General features: G+C 47.2%; 1 protein-coding gene and 1 long non-coding RNA gene across 4 annotated transcripts in view; one reads left to right on the top strand and one right to left on the bottom strand.

The window, feature by feature from the left end:
- Window positions 1–22,882, top strand: part of LOC142576640 (general transcription factor 3C polypeptide 3-like) — a 255,854-nt gene that overhangs the window by 104,512 nt on the left and 128,460 nt on the right. For all 3 annotated transcript variants that reach the window (XM_075686857.1, XM_075686856.1, XM_075686854.1), the window contains exon 10: window positions 13,329–13,423. In XM_075686857.1, the coding sequence (XP_075542972.1) occupies window positions 13,329–13,423 (95 nt within the window). The remainder of the gene's footprint in view (window positions 1–13,328; window positions 13,424–22,882) is intronic.
- Window positions 1–22,882, bottom strand: part of LOC142576641 (uncharacterized) — a 149,529-nt gene that overhangs the window by 39,127 nt on the left and 87,520 nt on the right. Inside the window, exon 2 of the long non-coding RNA XR_012826904.1 lies at window positions 2,397–2,603. This is a non-coding gene — a long non-coding RNA (uncharacterized LOC142576641). The remainder of the gene's footprint in view (window positions 1–2,396; window positions 2,604–22,882) is intronic.

Consider the following 22,882-nt stretch of genomic DNA (forward strand, 5'->3'; position numbering starts at 1 on the left):
GAAGTGATCCAGGAATCATGTAGCCCATGGGCTGCTCCTGTGATTCTAGTCAAGAAGAAAGACAACTCATGGAGATTCTGTGTGGACTATCGCCACCTAAACACCGTCACAAAGAAAGATGCGTACCCCCTACCACGAATAGACGATGCCGTCAACTGCCTCCACTCCGCGTCGTATTTCTCTTCTGTTCATTTACGGTCAGGATATTGGCAAATTCCCATGCACCCCTCAGACAAGGAGAAGACAGCCTTCATGACACCTGACGGTCTCTTTGAGTTCAACATCATGCCCTTTGGCTTATGCAATGCTCCAGCAACATTCAAGCTATTTATGGATACCATGCTCCGCGGACTCAAATGGAAAATTTGCATGTGCTATTAGACGATGTCATTATCTGCAGCCAGACATTTCACGAACACAATCAGTGCCTGTCAGTTGTTCTTGACTGTATCCAGCAAGCTGGCCTTATTTTAAACTCGAAGAAATGTCATTTCGATGAGCGTCAAGCCCTCGTACTAGTCTTTCTGGTCAACAATTACCCTGAAAAGATAGCAGCGGTTCGCAACTTCAAACAGCCACACACGGTAAAAGATCTGCGAAGCTTTTTGGGCCCTTGCTCATATTTCTGGCGCTTCATCAAGAATTTCGCACAACTTGCCTCTCCCCTCACGTCTCTCCTACACAAAGACACCCCATACTTGTGGACTGCTGACTGCGAGTCGGCGTTCCAACAGCTGAAATTTTTGTTGACTTCTGTACCAGTTCTGTGGCATTTTGATCCAGCGGTGTCAACTGAGCTGCATACTGACGCCAGCGATACGGGTGTTGGCGCTGTGCTTGTTCAGCTCTGCGATGGCCAGCAGCATGTCATTGTCTACCCTAGTCGAACACTTGCAAAAGTGGAGAAATACTACACCGTTACTGAACTCGAGTGCCTAGCAGTTGTCTTCGCCATTCAGAAGTTCCGTCCGTATCTACACGGCCGCATATTCACGATAGTGACTGACCATCATTCACTCTGTTGGCTCGTTGCGCTTCGTGACCCGTCTGGCCAGTTAGCCCGCTGGGCTTTGCGCCTCAGAATACAGCTTTTCCATTAACTAAAAGAGTGGATGCTGTCACACGGATGTTGATTGCCTATCCCGTATCCCTTCACCCCACACTAAAGCTGACAATGATGACTTCGATGACTACCTAGTTTCCAACTTTCCTGACCTGAGTTCCTTTGAGAGCGAGCAACGTTGCGACCCTACCTTGGAATCCCTATGGGCAGCTGCACATGAGCCAGTAGGAACAACACCGTTTGCTTTTCGTAATGGTTTGCTGTACAAAAAAAAATTACTCGGCTGATGTCCTCCATTGCTTCTAGTTGTGCCCGAAAACCTGTGCCCTGCTGTCCTTCGTTCTATGCATGACAATATCACGTCCGGGCACCTTGGCTTTGCACGCACACTACACCGACTTGACGGAGATTTTTCTGGCCCAAGCTCAGGAAAACAGCGAAGCAGTATGTCGCCAGCTGTACTGTTTGCCAGTGCCAGAAGCAAACGATGACGGCTCCAGCAGGCTATTCGCAACCAGTTAGGCCACTGACGTTACCCTTTGAAAAAGTCGGCATCGACTTGCTCGGCCCGCTCCCAAAGACGTCAGCTGGCTACCAATGGATTATATAGTATGCGTAGATTATCTTACTCGCTACACGGAAACGGCGGCACTTCCATCTGCCATTGCAAAAGATGTCTCCTCATTTTTGTTGCATCAAGTCATACTCCGTCACGGTGCTCCCCGGGTTGTCATCAGTGATCGTGGACGGCAATTCACCGCCGACGTTGTTGAAGAACTTTTACGGCTTTGTGGTTTTACATATCCTCATTCCACCCCTTACCACCCTTAGACCAATGGCCTCACGGAGCGGACGAATTGAACCCTACCAACATGTTATCAATGTATGTCGCTGCTGACCACAAAAATTGGGACGACGTGTTACCTTTCGCACTGTACGCGTACATTAGTGCCAAGTACGAAGTTACTGGATATGCGCCATTTTTTTTCGCTGTACACACGTGCTCCCCAGAGATTTCTGGACACTGTTCTACCTTTACCATGTCAAGAAGATCCTTCCATCGCCCAAACTCTGTGTCGTGCTGAAGAAGCACGTCGACTGGGGCATTTTAGGACATTGTCCTCGCAAGGCAACAGCAAGATTCGCTATGATGCACTGCATATCCCCGTCAGCTTTACTCCCAGTGACTATGTTTCGTTGTGGACACATGTTCGCAAAAAGGGATTGTACCAGAGGTTTCTCGCCACTTACATGGGACCATTCGTTATACTCAGTCGCTTGAGCGATGTGAGCTATGTCGTCGCCAAAGTCACTGCAAGTAATCGGTGCTCACGTGCGACTCCAGTTGTTCACGTGGCCAGACTCAAGCATCACAGGTCCCTGCAACTCGCTCAGCAAGTTTCGTCTGCCTCCGAGAAAAATGTCGCAGCACTGCGCGACTGAGGCAGAGGAAGTAGTAGTAGAGTGGGCGCACGTGATCTTGGGGTACTCTGCGCCAGCTGGGCCTGGCTTATGGCTTCCTCTTGAACCTGGTTCCACCCTGTAAATAAACATCTTTCGTAACAGTAAGAAGTAGAGCGAGCGGCGAGGACATCGGGATGCTGTATTGTCGCCCGGAGGTTATTTATTTATTTATTTATTTATTTATTGTACCCTCAGGGCTTACATGAAGCATTACAGAGGGGAGGGGCTAATAGATACAGATAACTATACAAAAAAGAAAACACAATAATTAGATAACAGTGCGTAGTCCAATGTTGAAAATAATGCAAGTTAGAGCGACACATAAGCATATAATAAAAATACAGACGCAATATTATACAGACGAGTAATACAGACAAAATATAAATGCGTGGTATACATAATGAAAGTTAGAGTGAGAAGATAAGCACATATTGATAGAGATAAATCATAATACAAAGTATACTGTTTGTAAATTAGGTAGGCAGTACAATGGAAATAATTTATGAACACTACTGATCAGAAGAAAACAGAGCTACTCTACACATGTAAATATATTAAAGTCAAGATATACTAGATAATGTTAGTAAGTGCCTTACGGAAGTCGTCGGTGTTAGTAATACAGACTAGTGGATCCGGTAGGTGATTCCATTCCTGGCATGTTTTTGGATGAAACGAGTTACCATAGGTAGACATCCTGTGGGATAGGATGTTCACTTTATGACGATGGTCCAAGCATGCAGAAGTAAAAGAGGCTGGTTCGATGTAGCGTGATTTGAGCATGGGAATTGAATGGTATAGTTTACGGAACAAAGGCGAGCGATTTTTCTGCGTTTAGTGAGGGGATATATATTGAGGGCAAATTTCATGCTAGTTACGCTTGCTGTGCGCTGGTAATTGTTAAGAATAAAACGAAAGGAACGATTCTGTACAGCTTCTAAGGTGTTGGTTAGTGTTAATTGATGAGGGTCCCATATTGCTTATGCGTATTCTAAATTAGGTCGAATGTAGGTAACATATAGCTATTTCTTTAGAGAATGAGGTGCCGGCTGGAAATTGCGCTTCAGGTAACCCAGCATGCGATCAGCTTTGGATGTAATATGTTCAATATGTCGCTTGCATGAGAGGTTATTTGTAGTGTGCACTCCGAAGTACTTATAACATGATACTGATTCGAGTGAGACGTTGTTTACGTATTAATTAGGAGAAGTTACTTGGGTTACGCGAAATTCTCGTGAATTTACATTTTGAGGCGTTAAGATTTATGTGCCAGCGAGAGCACCAGGTTGTTACGTTATCTAAATCTGATTGTAGCGTAATCATGTCAGAATCATTAGTTATCTTCCGGTAAACTATGCAATCGTCGGCAAATAAACAAACAGAACTGGTGATTTGATTAGGCAGGTCATTAATATATAAATGAGGGAAAGTGAAGGCGCCAACACACAGCCTTGAGGTGTACCCAATTCCATTTGTACCTCTGTTGAGTCATTGTCATTAATAGTTACATATTGAGTGCGACTAGAAGGAAAGGTACAAATTTATTTGAATATTAAAGGGTCAATATTTAGAAGGCGCAGCTTATAGATAAGTAGCTGGTGTATCAAGAGCTTTAGAAAAATGTAAAAAGGTACAGCCCATCGCAAAATCCGAGTCCAAAAACCCATGCAAATATTAGTAAGTGTTAATAGTTGTGTTTCACAAGAATATGATTTTCTGAACCCGTGTTGATAAGAGCTAAAAAAATTATTTCATTCAAGAAAATTTGCAACGTGAGTGAAAAATATATGTTCAAAGATTTTGCAAGGTACCGAGGTTAACGAAATATGTCTGCAATTCAGTAGGTTATGTGGGTCCTCCTATTTAAAAAGTGGGATCACCTTACTGGGAGAGAGAGAAATTTATTTACAGAAAGGCAGAGAGGTCGGCCTGAGCTATAACTTGCTCTGGCCTGCTACTCTACTCTGGGGAAAAGGGACGGGGAGGGAAAGGGCTGATGAATGATGATGGTATAAGGAAGAGATGCGTATATACAAATTCACAGAGTTGTGGTATCTCTAAAGGCGTGCGTCCAGCCCAGTGGCTTGGAGAAAAGCTACAGCGGCTCTTGTGACCAGGGCTGCGCTGGTTGCATTAGGCCAAGGACCTAAAAGAAACTCGTCCGATAGCGGTCTCTCATGGATGTTTGCTATGGAAGAGACAAGTTGCTGTCGTTCTTGCGCGTACGCGGGACACACGCAAAATATATGTTCAAGTGTTTCTGGCACCTCACAGCATTCACAGTTTGGGCTAGTATCACTGGCACCTATCATGTTTCTATAACGGTTGGTGAATGCGACACCAAGGCGAATCCGGTGCACCATGCTCGTGTGGTTTCTATTGAACTTTTGAGGCATACGAAATCGCATTTCTTGGTCCCATTTGTGTAATCGCTTGTGTCGTCGATCAGGTTGGGCCCAGTGTTCCAACGTAGAGTTGTGGTTTACGCGACGAAGTAGGGCGTTTGTGTCTGTTCGTGAGAACGGAATGCGTACTTCACAAGCATTATCTAAAGCAGTTTTTGCTTCAGCGTCTGCCTGTGGTTTTCCAGTCAATGGATATGGCACTGTCATCAAGTGATCGAATAAAAATAAGGCCAAGTTTTATGACGGAGTTGTATTCTGGCAGTGCACTGGAGGAACTTGGAATTGATGCCATCCATGCCACACGACGATGACCGCTTTATCTTCTGGCACGGATGCCTGCTGGGTCAAGGGTAATGGGATCCATCGCTAGAAAGTTTGCGGACGGCAAAGGTGGATAGTCACTGATATTTGCTGTGCTGAATGATTGGGAAAATGGGATGTTATGTAGAGAAGCGCAGCGATTATTCGGAACTTGAGCCCCTGAATCATTTACGAGGCTTATACTGTTATCTTTGGTACATTTAATAATGTTCCAGAAGCGTTTTATGTTAGTTTTTTACCAGAGATGGTAGGGTCGAGTTAAAGAAATTAAATTTGGATGTTGTAGTATAGTGTCGCCCCCTGTCAGATCTCTGTGTTATCGTACATGTATGTTTTATAGTTGTTTAGCTAGATGGCGCACCCCCCTTCTGTCATGTGACGAGCTTGGGCCAATCTGGAGGTGTCATCTGGCGTGTGAAGCCTTTATTAGTAATAAACGGCCGCGGGTCGGCTGAGTCTTCGTTCCGGTTTTCATCGGGAGCAGTTAGCTCCGTGTCTCCTTCACTGCGCCGGCGCTAGCCGCGCGTTCGCCGGTCGGGCCCCCCGCTTGCCTGCCGCTGCCGACACAACAGACATGTTTAATACGCTTGTATAGGCTTTGGCATGCTGACCATCTATCAGCATTTAATGATCTTTTGACGGAACAGAAAAGTCAGCTTTTTTATTGGACAATCGTTTCAGATGGTTATTGTACCAAGGGCTGTTAGAAGATAGATTAATTGCTCGAAGTGGAATATATTTGCTGATGAGATGCATTCCTGTAGTTTTGAAAGACAACCGCATTTCTTTAACTGATAAGTCAACATGTGTCACAAGGAAGCAGTCAAGGAAGACCAATAGCTCAGAGTTGATAGCGTTAAAGTTAGCCTTTTTGTAGCCTCTGATATACTTAGTGTGCTTTTTTACTTTTGTAGAAGGATATAGAAATAGCAAAGTGTAAGGTATAATGGTCGCTTAGGCCAGGCACGTCGGTTACTGGTGAAGTGTTATCAGGATGATTGGTTTGAGTAAGGTCAAGGCAAGGAACATGTAGTAGATGTCACATGTGTTGGTTTGATAACTAGCTGCGAAAGGTTAAAATCTGAGCAAACACTCAGAAAATCTGCAGCCTCTGCAGATGCCAGGTTAGAAAAGGGGCAGGAACGTGACCAGTCAATAGTATGGAAATTAATGTCTCCTAAGAGAAACACGGGGGAACTAGGGAATCGAACAGATATTTCGTTTAAGGTGTCATGAATTTTTACCACAAAATCACAGTCGGGATTAGGTGGACGATAACAGACACTCAAAAGGAACGATTCGAAACTATAGTTAATAGCAATTAAAACACCACCGCCTATCCTATCCGCACGGATGGTCTAGATGCTATACAGTACAGTTTTGGTTGCAGTCTTGATTTTGTCAGAGAGCCAGGTTTCCTTTAGTACAACAATATCAGCTCCAGCATTGTTAATTAGACTGTTCAAACTATCCCTTTTAGGAAAAACACTCCGAATGTTAGTAAAAATTATGGATGCTCTTGTTGATGAGCCTCCACCCCTCGCATGTGCCTACTTTTTTCCTGCACAGACAATTTCCGAACAGGTTGCTCCTGGGGACTTGGTGACAGCACTGGCCGGTTGTCTGTCAGTAGTCACTTCGATAACAGAATTTTTGTCAGTATTGAACATGTAGCCCTTTCCCTCCAAAAATAATCTCTTGCAGCCTAACTTGAAGTTAGTGTTTAAGCCTCTGGCAAATCCCAGAGGTCTCTTCCGGGCATGATGTGTTGCAGCGCAAAAGTCTTCACTTACACTGATACTAGTTCCCTCGAAAGCAGACCATTTGGAAAACACCAGCTCTTTTGTCTCAAAAGTGGCAAACTTCACTACTAGAGGCCTGGTTTTTCTGCTGACAAATTTACCGATTCTATGTGCACGTTCTACGCTATCTAGTGGTAGATGTACATCCAGTTTGTCTGAGGCGATGGAGATGACTATTTCTTTACACTGACGCGCATTCTCAGGCAGGCTATTGGATATCCCAAAGAATATGAGATTTCCTCGCCATGATCTGTCTTCCGCGTCGTCGAGCTGCCCGCGAAGCGTTACGGTCTCTTGCTGTACACATTTTACATTTTGACACGTGTCACTCATTTCTTGATGTAAAGTCTCAAAGCCAACAGTCTGACATTCTAGAGCTTGCAGGTGGTCATTAATATCATTGATGCTGGCTGTGATAGACTGCTGTGAACATTTAGGCTCTTCTATCGCCTGTGACATACAATTGGTTTGTTTCTGTGTGAATACAACGAGTGTTTGTTTCTTTTACAGTTTTAAGCAGTTCGGCCATAGCCTTTTCATCGGGACCAGGGTTTTACTCTATGTCGCCACTCATCAACAAGAGTAAATTGCAAAAAGGATCAAACACTGCTTCTGAGCATGGAAGCACAATTATAAAGCTGTCTTCAGACCTCAAGCATTTGGTAGGCAGCATAGAAAAACGACCAGCCTGCACAAATAGGAAGATACAGCATGAGGCTTTCATCCTGCTTGTGCTTCCATGCCCACTGGTGACGACATGGGTGAAGTCGGCTTTTATGCTTGGCGATATCAGCAGTGTGGATGTCATTGTGTCTAGGTGGCGGTTTTGGTAGTATTCGGGAAAACTATCAGGCGCGCTCCAAGTGGCATAGCCAGGATGTTCGATGATTGGCGAGTGTGACTGCGTCTTGTTGGCGCACCCGGAAAATGCATTCGTCGAAGAAGTGCTGTTGAAGACACTGACAGAGGCTGCAGGATTCCGGCTGCAGCTCGTGAAAATGGCCAGAAACTGCACAAATAGGAAGATACGGCATCCTGCTTGTGCTTCCATGCCCGCTCTCTGAAGTTTCCGAAGCTCTTCGAATGATGTAACAAAATTTCAAGCATTGTCATTGTAGATATTTTGACAAAGCCCTCGACGTGGCACAAACTTTTGTAAAACAAATAAAAAGCTTCTTTAAGTCGTGTTCCTTACTAACTCGAGTTAGACAGCTCTTGTGATGGAGCATGTAAATAGCGAGATGTACGTTTGCTGCTGTCCTTCATTTTCAATGTAGGGAGGTCCGTCCCGCAAAGTCAACACTGCTGACAAGGAATGGAGGTGCCTTTATTACTCTGTCATAGAGCAGCAGGGGCATTTCCTCGTGGAATGGCTTTGACTGCTGTCACTGTCAGATTACATGGGTTCGTATGGTTTCCTTCACAAGTTGATGAGGATGAAGGATCCGAAACTTTTTGCAGACTTGTGCTAAGGTGTCAGAAATGCCTCAGGGCAGCACTTTCAAATGGGAATGTTGTATAATAAACATGCTCAAGTGCGTGTCTCATATCAAACGGTGGGATCCATGCATATCTTCTGCAGTCTGTGTTATTCCTAACTCGTTTGTTCATTAAGGAACAGTTGTCTCACAAGGCTGTAGGAAGGAAGTCGTCTCTCTTTTTTTTTTTTTTTTGCATGCAGTCCTCTTCTGCTTTGTAGTAATGTTCATTCCTTGAGGATCAGAAAACCTTCGGCTTCTCTAGTTTCTGCTGTTAAAAGTGGTCTGCATACGTGAAACAGAGCGGAGTCATTAACTTTACCATCAAAGAGCCAGAGGACATATATACTGAGTTTAATGAGTGTAAGATGACTTCCAACTCTGAAATCAGCCTGGAAGAAGTTGTAGAACACTTTGTAAGCATGGACGCCCTTAAACCTGAGCAGCTGGATGACCTGAAGGGGCTGCTAGGGAATATCTTGATCGATTCAGCAATCGGCCAAATAGAACCGAACTAACAACAAATGAAATAGAGCTGACATCAGCCGAACCTGTAAGATCAAAGCCTGGGTGTTTCCACGACAGAGAGAAATTATGGAGGCAGAGATACAATGCATGCTAGAGTTCAGAGTTATCGAGCCTGCTGAGAGTGACTACACCTCACCGCTAATGCTTGTGGAAGCCCCTAATAAGGACCCTCATCTGTATGTTGACTACATGAAGTTAAATGCCATCACCAGGGATCAGTTGTACCCGATACCCAACATTGTGAAATCAATCGAATGAGTCAGCGCTGCTAAATACATTTCGACTCTAGATCTCATGTGGGGACATTGGCAAGTTTCCCTTTCAGAAAGGGGCAGCCGCTATGCCGCATTTACCTCACCTGTAGGCACTTTTTTCCCTCGTTCTTAATTCGGGCTGAAGGACACGCCGTTTAGCGTCTCTAAGTTGGTGGATATTGTACTGAAAGACTTGCAGTAGTTCGCATTGTCATATCTTGATGTCAAAATTTTTTCTTACAGCTGGAAACATCACATAATCGCACCTCAAGCAGGTGTGCTTGTAGTTAAGGGAAGCAGGCTTAATGATGAAGGCGGAAAAATGTAGATTTGGCTGCTCGCAGGTTACTTATCTGGGCCATGTTGTCGGCCAGGGCACGACACGGCCTGCCGAGTTGAAAACAGCTATAATTGGATATTTTTCACAGCCGCCCATGAGAACAGACATTCGTTCACTCTTGGGACTTGTTGGGTACTGTCAGCATTACATTACGAATTACTCCTAAATCGCAAGTCCTCATCCTGTGCTTTGTACACTAGACTATACCAAATAATTCATAGTTTATTACGCCACAAGCGACAGAGGAATGGGTGTGGCACTTAGCCAGGTCGTCGATGATAATGAGGAATATCCTATTTTCTAAGCCAGCCGTAAACTAACTCTGAGAGAGGAAGCCTATAGCACTTGAGGGAAGGAATGTGCCTGTTTGGTTTGGGCAGCCCAGAAGTTGTGGTGTTACTTGTACGGAGAGAGATTCATCTTTAAAACCGGCCACTGCCCTCTGACATGGCTTAATGAAATGTCATCAAAATATGGCCACTTGCTCCGATAGAGCCTCACTCTCCAACAGTACAGTGAAACCTCGTTAAACCGTAGTTGGCCGGAACTCGGAAAAAATATGTACGAAACGGTAGTACTGCTTAACAGAAATAGCCTGAGATCGCCCACTGACCTGTCAAAAACGGAACTTGGAGAGAGCGCGATGAAAGAGGGAAAAACATGCAGTATTTATTCACTTCACGCAACAAAAGTGTTAATTTTGTTTGATGCCGCAGCAGCCTAGCAGCGATGACAGCGACGACAGTGGTGACAGCGACCTCAAACTTACGGAATCTGCGAGCCAGCTTTTCAGCCCGTCCCCTCTTCTCGGCAAACACTTGCATGGCAGATTCCTCGTTAGCGTTACGTATTCTCCGTGCACGCGCGCAGTAGCACTGCAGAAGTCGCGGGGCACCTTTTTCATTGCGGGGTGCTGTTCTCGTCGCGACGATTGCATTCATGAGGCTGACATAACGCGCAGCTTCTGCCACTGTCGGACCTGAATCGCCCGTGATGTCACTAGTCGACCCAACGGTGTCAAACAACAGAGGCAACGACGGCGAAAAGTCTAACCTCATAGCCGACATCTCTTCGCGGTCGCAGCAGCGCTGCCGAGCAACTTCTTCGCATTCCAAATGCCACACATTGTAGTCAACAGCAGATCCCTGTCGTGTGCGAGCGCCGACTTCTTCATGTCACGTTCGATAGCACAAACAATGTCTAATTTTTCTTCTATGCTGAGCACCCAGCATCTTTTTTATCCGAGCTTCGACATGACACGAGCCCTTGGTTGCACAATGCCACAACACTCGCACGCTCTCTGACACGGTGCCAAAATGATGTTGATGTTGATGTGGCTTCACGCGCAAACGCACAGGGCACATGGAGGCCGCTGTTCCGATCCCCGAGGCTTGTTGTTCTGCCGGGTTGCCCAATGGAAGATGACGCACCGCCAAGTTTGCGCGACAAAAAATGGAAACACTGCGTGCTAACCGATACGTACGCAATAAGCTGGTACGGTTTATGCGGACACTAAACACATTATGTTCAATGGCCGCTGAGTCAGGGATTTGACTTTGCTACTTTTAAAATGGAACTACTGTTTAAGCGGGTACAGTTTAATGAGGTTTTACTGTACAACTTCCCCATTAGTTATAAGAAGGGAAAGTTGCCTAGCAGTGTCGATAGTTTGAGCTGGCTAATTTGAAACTTGTTCTTCATTTAGGAATCCCGACAATTTCTTTTCTTTTTGTTAAGTCAAAATGATCCCCTTTCTCATAGCAGGAATCCATCAATGATTGCAAGTTTTGTCGGCACGAAATCCCTTCAAAAATTTACATAGCGAAATGCAGTATTAGTTTTTTCGGCACTCATGTTTTCTTTGAAGCCTGGCGGGTCTAATGCGAGATCCAGGATACTTCATCTTTATACAGAGCCGTGTTGTAGGGTTCGCTTTGCTGTGGCCTGTCATTGTAAGGTGTTTTGAAGTGTATTTCAGCATTTCACAGCTGGTTGCTGCAAGCCAAATCATCCCCCATGCCACTAGCCATTCTCTTCCTGCCTGGCAGTTATCAGCACTGGCCACTTGAGATTTGCTGGGCCATGGAGGAGCTGTTACAATCGGCCAGCGGGGGTAGTGACCTTCTAGCCTCTCCTGCCCCGCTGCTATAAATTGCTTCATGAAGCCAACAATGCATCCCCTTCAGACAGGCATGCAGCACCATTAGGGCAAGACACGTTTGATGCTTCGAATATTGTTTGTTGATTCACTGTTGCCTTCACAGACCAATGGGAGCAAGAAAGAAAATCTTGGAAAAGGGTGTTCTAATTTTGCCACGGTCATTTGACAGACGCCCCAGCTAACTGCTGGGTCATCCCAGGAACCAAAATGTGCCAGCTTGAGTCAAGCGTGACAACCCCTGTCTACGAGGCTCCCCTACTTTCTGTTTGTTCAGTGAACACAGGAGTGGGAACCCTCGCCCTCAACACAGGTCCTTCGATGATTTTGGACGCTCTATTGGATGAAGGTTGGACGGCAGTTTCCCTGGCCTAGGAATCAAGGAAGGACAAAGGGGGTTTAAGCAGACGTTTTTTCCTCCTCAGGGTGTGCTTCAATTCAATCATGCTAGACTATTGAGACATTATGTTCTTTCTTCTTCATGTAGATATTGGAAATAAACCCAGTCTCTTCATTCTCGATGAGAACAGTTTCCTCCCTTCAACAACGTCCTTAGCGTGGATGAGCCAGATGACAGTATGGGCCAGCTACCCCATTTGACATGCCCTACCTCAACTCTTGCAGAGTGTTCTAGCGCAAGAATTTTTCGAATTGGTTTATTACTAGCTGAGATATAAATATTTCAGTTCCATGACCCCATGATTTCAGGAGGCGAGTGTCACTGCCAACAAGGACACTCTCTGCTTGCCCCGTCTAGCCTCCACAAGTGAAATTACTCCCCTGCATGCACCCATACTCTGTAAAATCATGTGGTGCATATGTCACGGGCCCCACCTTCATTTTTTTTTTCTCGCTTTCTTGCTATGCAGTGCACTTTCATTGATGGTGTCAAACATGAGCTGTTGCGTTTGTCTAGTTTCACGCAGCACATGATTTTGTGCGCTATGCACGAGAACACCTGACTAGCGGTATAAGTCCGTGCTACGTAAATAATGAGGCAGACACAAGCGGTTCATAGAGCATGATTGCGCACTGGATCACGATGGAAAAGGACATACTTTCATTGTCTGCGCGTGCTACTGCACGACGTGGGAACAAACAGACAAAACGGAAGTACATCTCTTTTGCTGTGGTGCAAAGTAAAACAAGAACGTGCAGACATTCGGTTCGTGTGTTTTATATTTTTTTTTTGCCTCTTGTTTAATTTGACGTGCCGCATAGTTCGACCAGTCTTTGGTAGTCCTGTGAGGGTCGGATGTATAGAAGTCAACTGTGCTACATGTATGTGACCTGTAGCAAGACTGTGTGTATGTGTGTGCAGCCAAATGTGCACTCCCTGCCTGAGGTGGTATAGTAAGCACAGGAAGTACTGGCTTTGGATTGGCATCGTTCTTGGAGAACACCTCGAAAATGTGTCTGGCAAACAGTGCTTTACAGTCTCGAATCAAACAGTGTGTGAAATTCTACTACATTGAACATTGGTATGACCTGTGAGTGATAAAGCATGGTCGGGTGCAGGTCCTACACAGCCACTGTGGGGTGCGGCTACTGCCTGGAGGATGCGAGGGGCCTGGCTGGGAGCAGCTTGTGGAGCCCTTGGCCTCCTTTGAGAGGTAGGCGCACACAAATGCATCCACAGTAGCTGTCTTTCCCCCATGGGGGCCTTTTGATTAAGCCTCCTGTGCTCGGCATCCATTTTTGCTAATTTGGACCAGCTGAGCTCGATCAACTGCCATTTCACTCCTCTTACGCAGAAGGAGACCATTAAAAGTATCACATTTGCATAGATGATCCTAATTGTCACTCTGAAAGAGCTGCTTGCATCACATTCGAAACCTTGCTTCAATTTTCTTGTACTTAGAAATGCTGCAATATCAACTACCAGGCAGCTTAATTCGTTGGGGAAGCTGACTTATCAAGGCCCAAAGAAAGCAGCCGGAAAAAGAGAAGCTAAGTTTTTCCAACCGCAGCTACATGTCTGTCAGCTTCTTACCAATTTCCATGGGGAAAACCCTGGCATTTCTGAAAAAAGACTTCTACAACTACTGCAATTGTTGTGTGAAGGCCTTGTTAAAAACATTGCCAGCATTTCTTGTGTAAGTGCTCTTATGTATCTGAAGATAGTACTGTGGTTAATATTAGATACTGCAGGTTTTGCACAGTTATTTCTCTAGGTTAGTACAGGTGAGGAGCAGTGCAGAATCGTGATAGAGGCACACACATGGCATTGCACTCTATCACGTAGGTACAGTAGCTGTACAGTAAAAGCTCATTAATTCGAATTTTATGGGGACTCTCACAGATCTCAAATTGAACGAAGTTTTAAATAACGGAAATGATATACAGAAGGCTATGTTTGAAGATGAAAGGAGCGAGAGCACCTCTGGAACCATCGCCTTTTATTTACAAAAGCAATCTGTGATCCTGAGCTTGAAAGCTGAGCTCGAATTTGTTGTAAAACATGGTCATCAAAGCGCTGCATGGTCATCGAGCTGTCGACGCTTATGTAGTCTGTGAAGTCCACATAGCCAAGTAATTCACATGCACACCCACCTCAGATCTGTTAACGACAGCATGTGAGCATGCCACCTGAGATACCATCCGCGCCTTGCACGTGAGTGTGCCAGTTTTTACAGATTGGAGGTCTGTACCTGAACCAGAATGCTGTCATTCTCCTCACATCTGGTATTTGCCACACGACAGATACCTGGTGACACGACCACAGTGTAGGTCTGGTCGCTGCGTCAGAAACGTCGTCCACAGGGGGCACTCACGCGACAAAGGTGATCAAAAAATGGCGTGCTTTGTCTCACTACTTGCTCAACGACTGCCAAGTTGCCCAACATTAGTGGCATGCTCCATTGTCAATGTCGATGAAACTAACCCTTTGCAAAAAATAAGCTTAAGAACACGGAGGCCATGACATGTTTTTGGCGCCTTTAATCTTTTCTGGCAGTCCGAAAGAGCATAGCCTTTGAGATCTGAGGGAGCTGTCACTGGGACATGGATCAATGATGATGGTGATAAGCCTGTTGTGCCACGTGTCGCTTTGCTCAAAAAGTGACCAAAAGCACAAGCCAAGCACAGTGGCATGCAGTTAAAATTATCCGTAGTGGACCCAATTTGCATCTAAATTAATGAGCTTTTTAATACATGTGTAGCGAAGAGAGACACTAGTGGGTTCAGCGCTACTCGCTCTAAACGCTAGTGGGTCGAGCGCTCCTGCTCAGCAATGGCTCTCGTGCTTGGAAGCTGTGACTGCCCTGTCCGTCGACATTGCGCTGCTTCGAGCTCTGCCAAATAAACACCTTTAGAATTGGTGGAGGTGCTGGGTAACCTCAGACGATCATCCTGGAACTCCGGTCCCGTACCCTACGATCTACCATGCCTCAAGACGCCTCCCAGCAAACGCCTCCTCCTGCACCCACTGCGTGTCCGGGGTGCCTCGTCATCGCGACCCTCCTATCTATACTGGACCGGATGAAACTGACGTGGACGAATGGCTCACGGCGTATGACAGGGTAGGCGACCATAAGAAGTGGGACGAAGCGGCCAAACTGAGTCATGTTCTGTTCTACCTCGCTGGAGTGGCCAGCCTATGGTATAACAACCATCAAGCAGAGTTCCAGACACGGTCGGAATTTAAGACTTCCCTCACCGATGTATTTGGTCGCCCTGCTGTTTGCAAGCTGCGTGCCGAGCAAGGTTTGCGAGAACGAGCTCAACAGCCAGGCGAAACATTCACCAGCTATATCGAAGATGTCCTGGACCTATGCAGGAAAGTCGATTCGACCATGGCGGAGTCTGATCGAATCCTAAACATCCTGAAGGGCATAGAAGACGATGCCTTTAACGTGTTGCTGGCCAAAAGTCCACGCTCTGTGGCTGAAATTGTCACACTGTGTGAGAGCTATGAAGAACTCCGCAGGCAGTGGTCACTGACCCGTCGATCTCTACCGTGTGACGAACACCTCGCTGGTTTGGCTGCCATGTCCAACCAGGCAGCGTTGCTCGCAGAAATGAAGGCGTTCGTCCGCGAGGAAGTTTCCCGGCAATTCTCGTTGATAAATTTTGCACAGCCACAGTCGGTACACGCACCTACGCCAAGTTTTGCGCCTCCACTTGCGCCTCCAGTTCTTGCGCCTCATAGCGCAAGAACTGCACGAGGTTTTGCCTGAGCACCACCAGCGTGTTCCTGCGGCTGCGCCTCACAGCTACGCCGAAGTCATGGCCAGGCCCCAACAGATCCCGACAGCTGTGCCACTCAGCTACGCGGAAGTCGTCACCCAGCCTCAACAACTCCCTCAACAAGGACCTCTCATGTACGCCGAAGTCCTCGCTATGCCCCGACAACAGCCTGCTATGCAATCACTTCACCAGCCGCCACGTCCAACGCGTCCTTCCACATAAATGGGACCTGCCGCAATGACTCGGTGGCGTACAGCAGACAGTCGACCGATATGTTTTGCGTGCGGCTATGCAGGCCACGTCGCACGCCACTGTAGTCGCGTGCAGTCGCCTAGCGCTACACCATATGGGCCAAGTTCTATGGCGGGTTCTCCGCGCCCTTATTACGACGACAAACCTCGGGCTGTGTCACCACCATTCTGCCGTTCTGCCAACATCCGCCACTCAACTTCTCCACACTGACGCTCCCCATCACCAATGCGGCCTTGTCCCAAAGCTCGGGATGAGGAAAACTAATCGTCGCAGTCCATGAGGCAAGGGCTGCGACCCCGTCGAAACGCGGAAGTCCTCAACCTAGCCCGACCAATGTGATAGGCGTGTTAGTTGACGGTGTGCGCACGTATGCCCTCGTGGATACCGGAGCCGCTGTATCAGTTATGGACGCAAAGCTTTGTCGCTTCCTTCGAAAGGTTACGACGCCCATTGCTGGACTCGCCTTCCGAACAGCAGGCGCACAGCGTATTCACCCGATTGGAGCGTGCACCGCTCGTGTTCTCATCGAGGACGTTGTACACGCCGTCGAATTTATTGTGATTTCCTCGTGGTCCCACGAAGTTATCCTGGGGTGGGACTTTCTCGCCCGCCACAATGCCGTCATTCATTGCGCACGGGCCGAACTAGAACTGTCGCCGATCTCAGAGTGACGCTTGCCGATAATGCTTCTTTTGCGAACAAACTACTCGTCAGGCACAACACAAACATTCCTCCCAACTCGTCAGTGATTGTATCAATGCATTGCAGCAGCCTCTCTGACGCCATGACACTACTTTCTCCATCGGGCCACTTTTATACTCGAAAAGGTCTGCTGCTGCCTTTTGCCACTGTGAACGTCAAACAGGGCTCCACAGCTATTTTTGTCTGTAACCCCTTCTCATACCCTGTGATGCTGCTTCAAGGCGAATGTCTTGGCCACGTGGAAGTGATCGACGCCGTACAAATTACGGATGTTCCCGAAGACACGTCCTGCACCAGTTACAACACGCTCGGTTCTCTCTCTACGTTGGACCCTTTGCCCACAGGTGTGTTCGATTCATCTATTGCCGATGGCCTCACCCCACCTCAGCGTTCACAGCTTCTGCGCATCTTAGAAGAATTTCGTTCTTCTTTTGATGTCGGGCAACCTTCCCTGGGCCGGGCGTCTGCTGTCACGCACCATATTGACACTGGCTCCCAACCGCCATTGCGGCAGCGACCATATCGCATCTCTGCCACAGAACGTCGTGTGATTAATGAGCAAGTGGAGGATATGCTTCGCCGCGAAGTGATCCGACCCTCAAACAGTCCATGGGCATCCCCTGTCATCCTTCTTACGAAAAAAGATGGCTCGGTATGGTTCTGTGTAGACTATCGGCGCCTGAACAAGATCACTCGCAAAGATGTGTACCCGCTGCCGCGAATCGATGACGCCATCGATAGCCTACAAGGAGCAGAATTTTTTTCATCTCTAGATTTACGCTCCGGCTATTGGCAAGTACCCATGGCTGACGTCGATAGGCTGAAGACAGCCTTTGTCAAACCCGACGGCTTATACGAATTTAATGTCATGCCGTTTGGACTTTGTGATGCGCCAGCAACCTTTGAACGCATGATGGACACAGTTCTCCGCGGTTTTAAGTGGCACACGTGCTTATGTTATCTCGACGACGTTGTTGTTTTTGCCTCTGACTTCACCACGCACCTTCAACGCCTACGGCGTGTTTTGACGTGCTTAGCAAACGCTGGCCTCCAACTGAACCTAAAGAAGTGCCGATTTGCAGCGCGGCAGCTCACAATACGAGGTTACGTCGTCTCGAAGGATGAAATCCTCCCCGATCCAGACAAACTTTGTGCCATAGCTGAATTTCCTAAACCGACGTCCGTCAAAGAACTGCACAGTTTTGTAGATTTGTGTTCCTACCTCAGGCGCTTCATTCACAATTTCGCCGCCGTCATATTGCCCCTGACGAAGCTCCTTGGCAGCAACGAACCTCTCCATTCGTGGTCGTCTGAGTGCGACGAGGCGTTCACTAAGCTCTGTCGTTTGCTGACGTCTCCTCCCATTTTGCGCCACTACGACTCAACGGCACCTATTGAGGTACACACAGATGCCAGCGGTGTTGGCCTCGGCGCTGTCCTAGCGCAGCGCAAAGAAGGGTTTCCTGAATATGTTGTGGCATATGCAAGCCGTATGCTTACTAAAGCCGAGACCAATTCGACCATCACGGAAAAAGAATGCCTGGCGATCATCTGGGCGCTTGCCAAGTTCCGGCCCTATTTGTATGGTCTACAATTTGATGTCGTCACGGACCACCATGCACTATGCTGGCTGTCGTCATTGAAGGATCCCTCAGGCCGTCTCGCCCGCTGGGCGCTTCGCTTACAGGATTACGATATCCGCGTACTCTACCGCAACGGACGTCAGCATGCTGATGCTGACGCCCTCTCACGTTCTCCCTTGCCAGACGACAATGCCTGCTGCGCAATATCCCAGCTTGACGTTTCTTCCGTCTACATTGGGACCATCGCTTCTGAGCAGCGCAAGGACCCCTGGATTGCCTCCATCATAGACTGCCTTGCTGATCCGTCATCACAGCCAACCACTCGTGCATTGCGCCGTCAAGCTCGCCATTTCGCCATTCGCGACGATCTGCTTCACCGACGCAATTACACCTCTGACGGCCCCCAGTGGTTATTAGTTGTACCTCGAAGCCTGCATTCTGAAATCTGCGCATCGTTCCACTCTGATCCACAGTGTGCTCACTCGGGGCTTTTCAAAACCTACCAGCGCCTCCGACGACGCTAGTACTGGTGAGGAATGTACAACTACATTCAAAAGTTTGTTCGCTCATGCCCCGCCTGCCAGCGCCGAAAATCTTCACCCCACCACTCGCCAGCTGGTCTGCAGCCTCTACCCTGCCCTACCCGGCCGTTCGGGCGCGTTGACATCGATTTGTATGGGCCACTTCCCCTGACGTCAGCTGGTAACGGCTGGGCCATTGTGGCAGTAGATCACCTTACACGATACGCTGAAACCGCCGCTCTCCCAGCAGCTACAGCGTGCGATGTTGCATCATTCCTGCTTCGCCGATTCATCCTGCGGCATGGTCCACCTCAAGAACTGCTCAGCGATCGCGGACGCGTCTTCCTGTCCGAAGTAGTTGAAACGATTCTCAAAGAATTCCACGTTGTTCATCGTACGACTACGGCGTACCACCCTCAAACGAATGGCCTCAAAGAACTCTTCAACCATACACTCGGCGACATGCTTTCAATGTACAGTGCTCACGGATTGAAACAGGACACGGAGCATTTAGTACAACCCTACATATGTGCAAAGTACGCGAGAGCACAATGTCATGTCGTTAGGAATTTGGTCACCAAAGGTGACGAGGGCTCCGATGTAAGTGTACGCGCCAGAATTACGTCGATGTGACACGAACTGCAGCCGCTTGAAGCGAAAGTATGCGCATTACTTAGCCCTAAATTGACGCGTTTCATTCCGTGAGCACTGTACGTTGCCTTCGACCACACGAACTGGGACGCCGTTCCGCCATTCGTCACCTACGCGTATAATACCGCTACGCAGAGCACCACTGGATTTTCACCCTATTTCTTGCTGTATGGTCGACACCTTTCGCACACCATCGACACCATTCTTCCGTACCGGCCGGATGCATCTGATTGCGTGCCTATTTCTGCCACGGTCAGACATGCAGAAGAGTGCCGCGACCTCGCACGGACCTTTACTTCCGCTGATCAAGAGCGCCAGAGGAGCACTCACGGTGACGTCACTGCCACGGTCACCTTCGATCCGGGAGCGCTCGTGTGGCTCTCAGTTCCTTTAACTGCCCCTGGCCTCTCATCAAAACTGCTCCCTAAGTATGAAGGCCCTTATCGTGTTCTCGAATGCGCATCTTCTGTGAACTATGTCATAGAACCAGTTGAGCCATCTTCAGACATGCGCCGCCGTGGACGAGACATTGTCCATGTCGACCGTTTAAAGCGTTACTACGACCCGCTCATCGTAATGAGCTGTTAGGTCGCCGGACAGCTCCCTTCTCGCTCCCGGGGGGTGATTGTAGCGAAGAGAGACGCTAGTGGGGTTCAGCGCTACTGGCTCTAAACGCTAGTGGGTCGAGCGCTCCTGCTCAGCAACGGCTCTCGTGCTTGGAAGCTGTGACTGCCCTGTCCATCGACGTTGCGCTGCTCCGAGCTCTGCCAAATAAACACCTTTAGACATGTAGTTCTATAGAGCGTGGCTAGACTCTGCCAGGTAGTTCGAATTGCACAAAAATTTGAGATAATGAGGTTTGGATTAACAAGCTTTCACTGTAATATGAGAGGCAAGGTATGAAAAGATATCATTCAACCCCTTATCGCATGGTGTTTCACATATGATATGCATAGAACAACTTCTAGCATAGCAGAATCGCAAAGAAAATCCTACATATTCACCATGAATCTGCGCCCTCCCCAGCAGTTAAATGTTTAGTGACTTTTGCTCTGGAGGGTGTGTACAGACTATTTTTAATATTCCTCAAAATTTATATATGAGGTGGGAAAATGTCTCTGTAGAAAGGAATCAATCTTTGTTTTGCCAAACTTGTCACAGATATAGTCAAAAAAATTCTTATTTCACTAAAGACGGAAAGGAGCTCTTTAACTATACTTGCAAATTTTGCAAATTCAAAAGCCTGTCACTCTAAAATTAAGCACTGTACCCTGCCATAATTTTTTCAGTAATCTACACCATTACTACTATTTGCCCATGGGAAGTTAGGTTTGTGGCACCCACAGTATGTTTTTGAAAAATTGACAAACTTTGGTTTTTGAGCAACTGCCTCTGATAAGCCTTGAAGTTAGGTTTTCTTGGGGGCCATTTTAGCTAAGGTGATGAAGCTAAATAATAGTTATGACAAATCTTGAAAAGGTTTCTCACAAACTAAAGAAAGAAGTATACAACTACAGCACATATTTATTTGGCTATAAAATCCGAAATGATGCCAAAATTGCAAGAATAGTGAAAATTGGAACATTTTAGAAACAAAAAAATAATCATTGCAGATTTTTATGAAAATTTTATAGAATATCCACCGAGGACTGGTAAAGCTAGTACTGTAGAAACATATTGCAATATTTTATTTCAAATGAGAAAATTGAGCATATATTAAGCCTATTTTATTATTATTATTTTTTATGGTCATTCCGATGATGTCTCTCATTCTAGTAATAAAAAGCGCACTGATATTGAATTCTGAACTCATTCTTTTTGTTGTAGTAAAGTAAAATGACTCTGAGTGTTGTAGTATCGCCAGGTGTAGGGTAGCTGGGTCATGTGGCCAGACGCACCGAGCCACACTCGAGGGCCCTCCGTCCCAGAAGAACAACCACGACTCCAATCGTCTGCGATCACATCCCTCACTTCTCTGCCCCTGTCCCTTGACAGCACCAGCCTTTTTATTGCCATGATGACGTCATGTATGACGTAACAACAAAACCGAAGCTAGAAACGAAACCAACTGCGCAACAACACAACATACACCTTCCCTTAAAAGAAAGAAAGAAAGAAGGAACAAACTTCAACACTTCACAAAGACAGTCTAAGAGGTCACAAAGTCACTCAGCCATGCTGGAGGTCGGCGAATTCTAGTTCTGCGTTCCGACTGTGCTGTAGCACTTCTGGATGTCGATGGGGAATCTAGTTGATGCTTCTCTCCTCTTGGCTCGTTCTCTGCTTGAGCTGTTCGTTCAGTGGTGTCGAGAAGGCCAGGGTGCTCAGCTGGCATAGTTTGAGGCTCGGGAACAACAGGAAAACTGGCATAGCAGATGTTGTCAACAGTGATTCTCCTTGACGACCCGTGTACGGCACCTTAGACAGCCTCTCAGCATTCCATGTTTTGTTGTCTTCCAGGGTGAAAGCACTATTACCCTTTTTACTCACTATCTTCAGGGGTTCGCTGTAGGACAAATCACCTTTCCTTGAAACATGAGGATCTTTCACCCTCACGAAGTCACCCGTACGGAATGTTGGCACTTTCGCCCCTCTCTTTCTATCTGTATACTTCTTACTGCTCATTTGTTTATCTCTCACCCTCTTTCGTAATTGGGCAATTTCTTGTGCCAGCTTGTAAAAGAAACCTGGGCCTGGGGATATGCCCACTATGTCCAACATCGTGCGTGGAGCGCGTCCATGCAAGAGTACAGCTGGTGGAGTACAGCCACATGGAATAAAGGTCAATCAACGTTATTGCAAACTTGCAGCTCTCCTTAGCTCTTGTAAAAGGACCGACAATGTCCAGCGCTAGTTTCTGCCAAGCACGCTCAGGTAGCGGAATGGGTTCCAGTGGTGCTACTGCGGGCTTCACTGACTTATCTGCTGCTCATTGACAGATACTGCAAGACGAGATTGTCTGCTCTACTTGTTTGTCGAGTCCTAGCCACCAATACTGCTCGCGAAGCCTCTGCTTTGTGCGCACAATTCCTTGGTGACCTTCATGCGCCGACTCCACGAGCGTTGATGTCAATGCAGCTGGTATGACCAGGCGCTCATCCCGCAATAGAAGGCTGTCCATAAGTGCCAACTCATCCTGCACGTAGAAAAAGGGCCGCAACTCAGGCTGAAGACT

Source organism: Dermacentor variabilis, chromosome 3 (assembly GCF_050947875.1).
Source record: "Dermacentor variabilis isolate Ectoservices chromosome 3, ASM5094787v1, whole genome shotgun sequence".
Taxonomy (NCBI): domain Eukaryota; kingdom Metazoa; phylum Arthropoda; class Arachnida; order Ixodida; family Ixodidae; genus Dermacentor; species Dermacentor variabilis.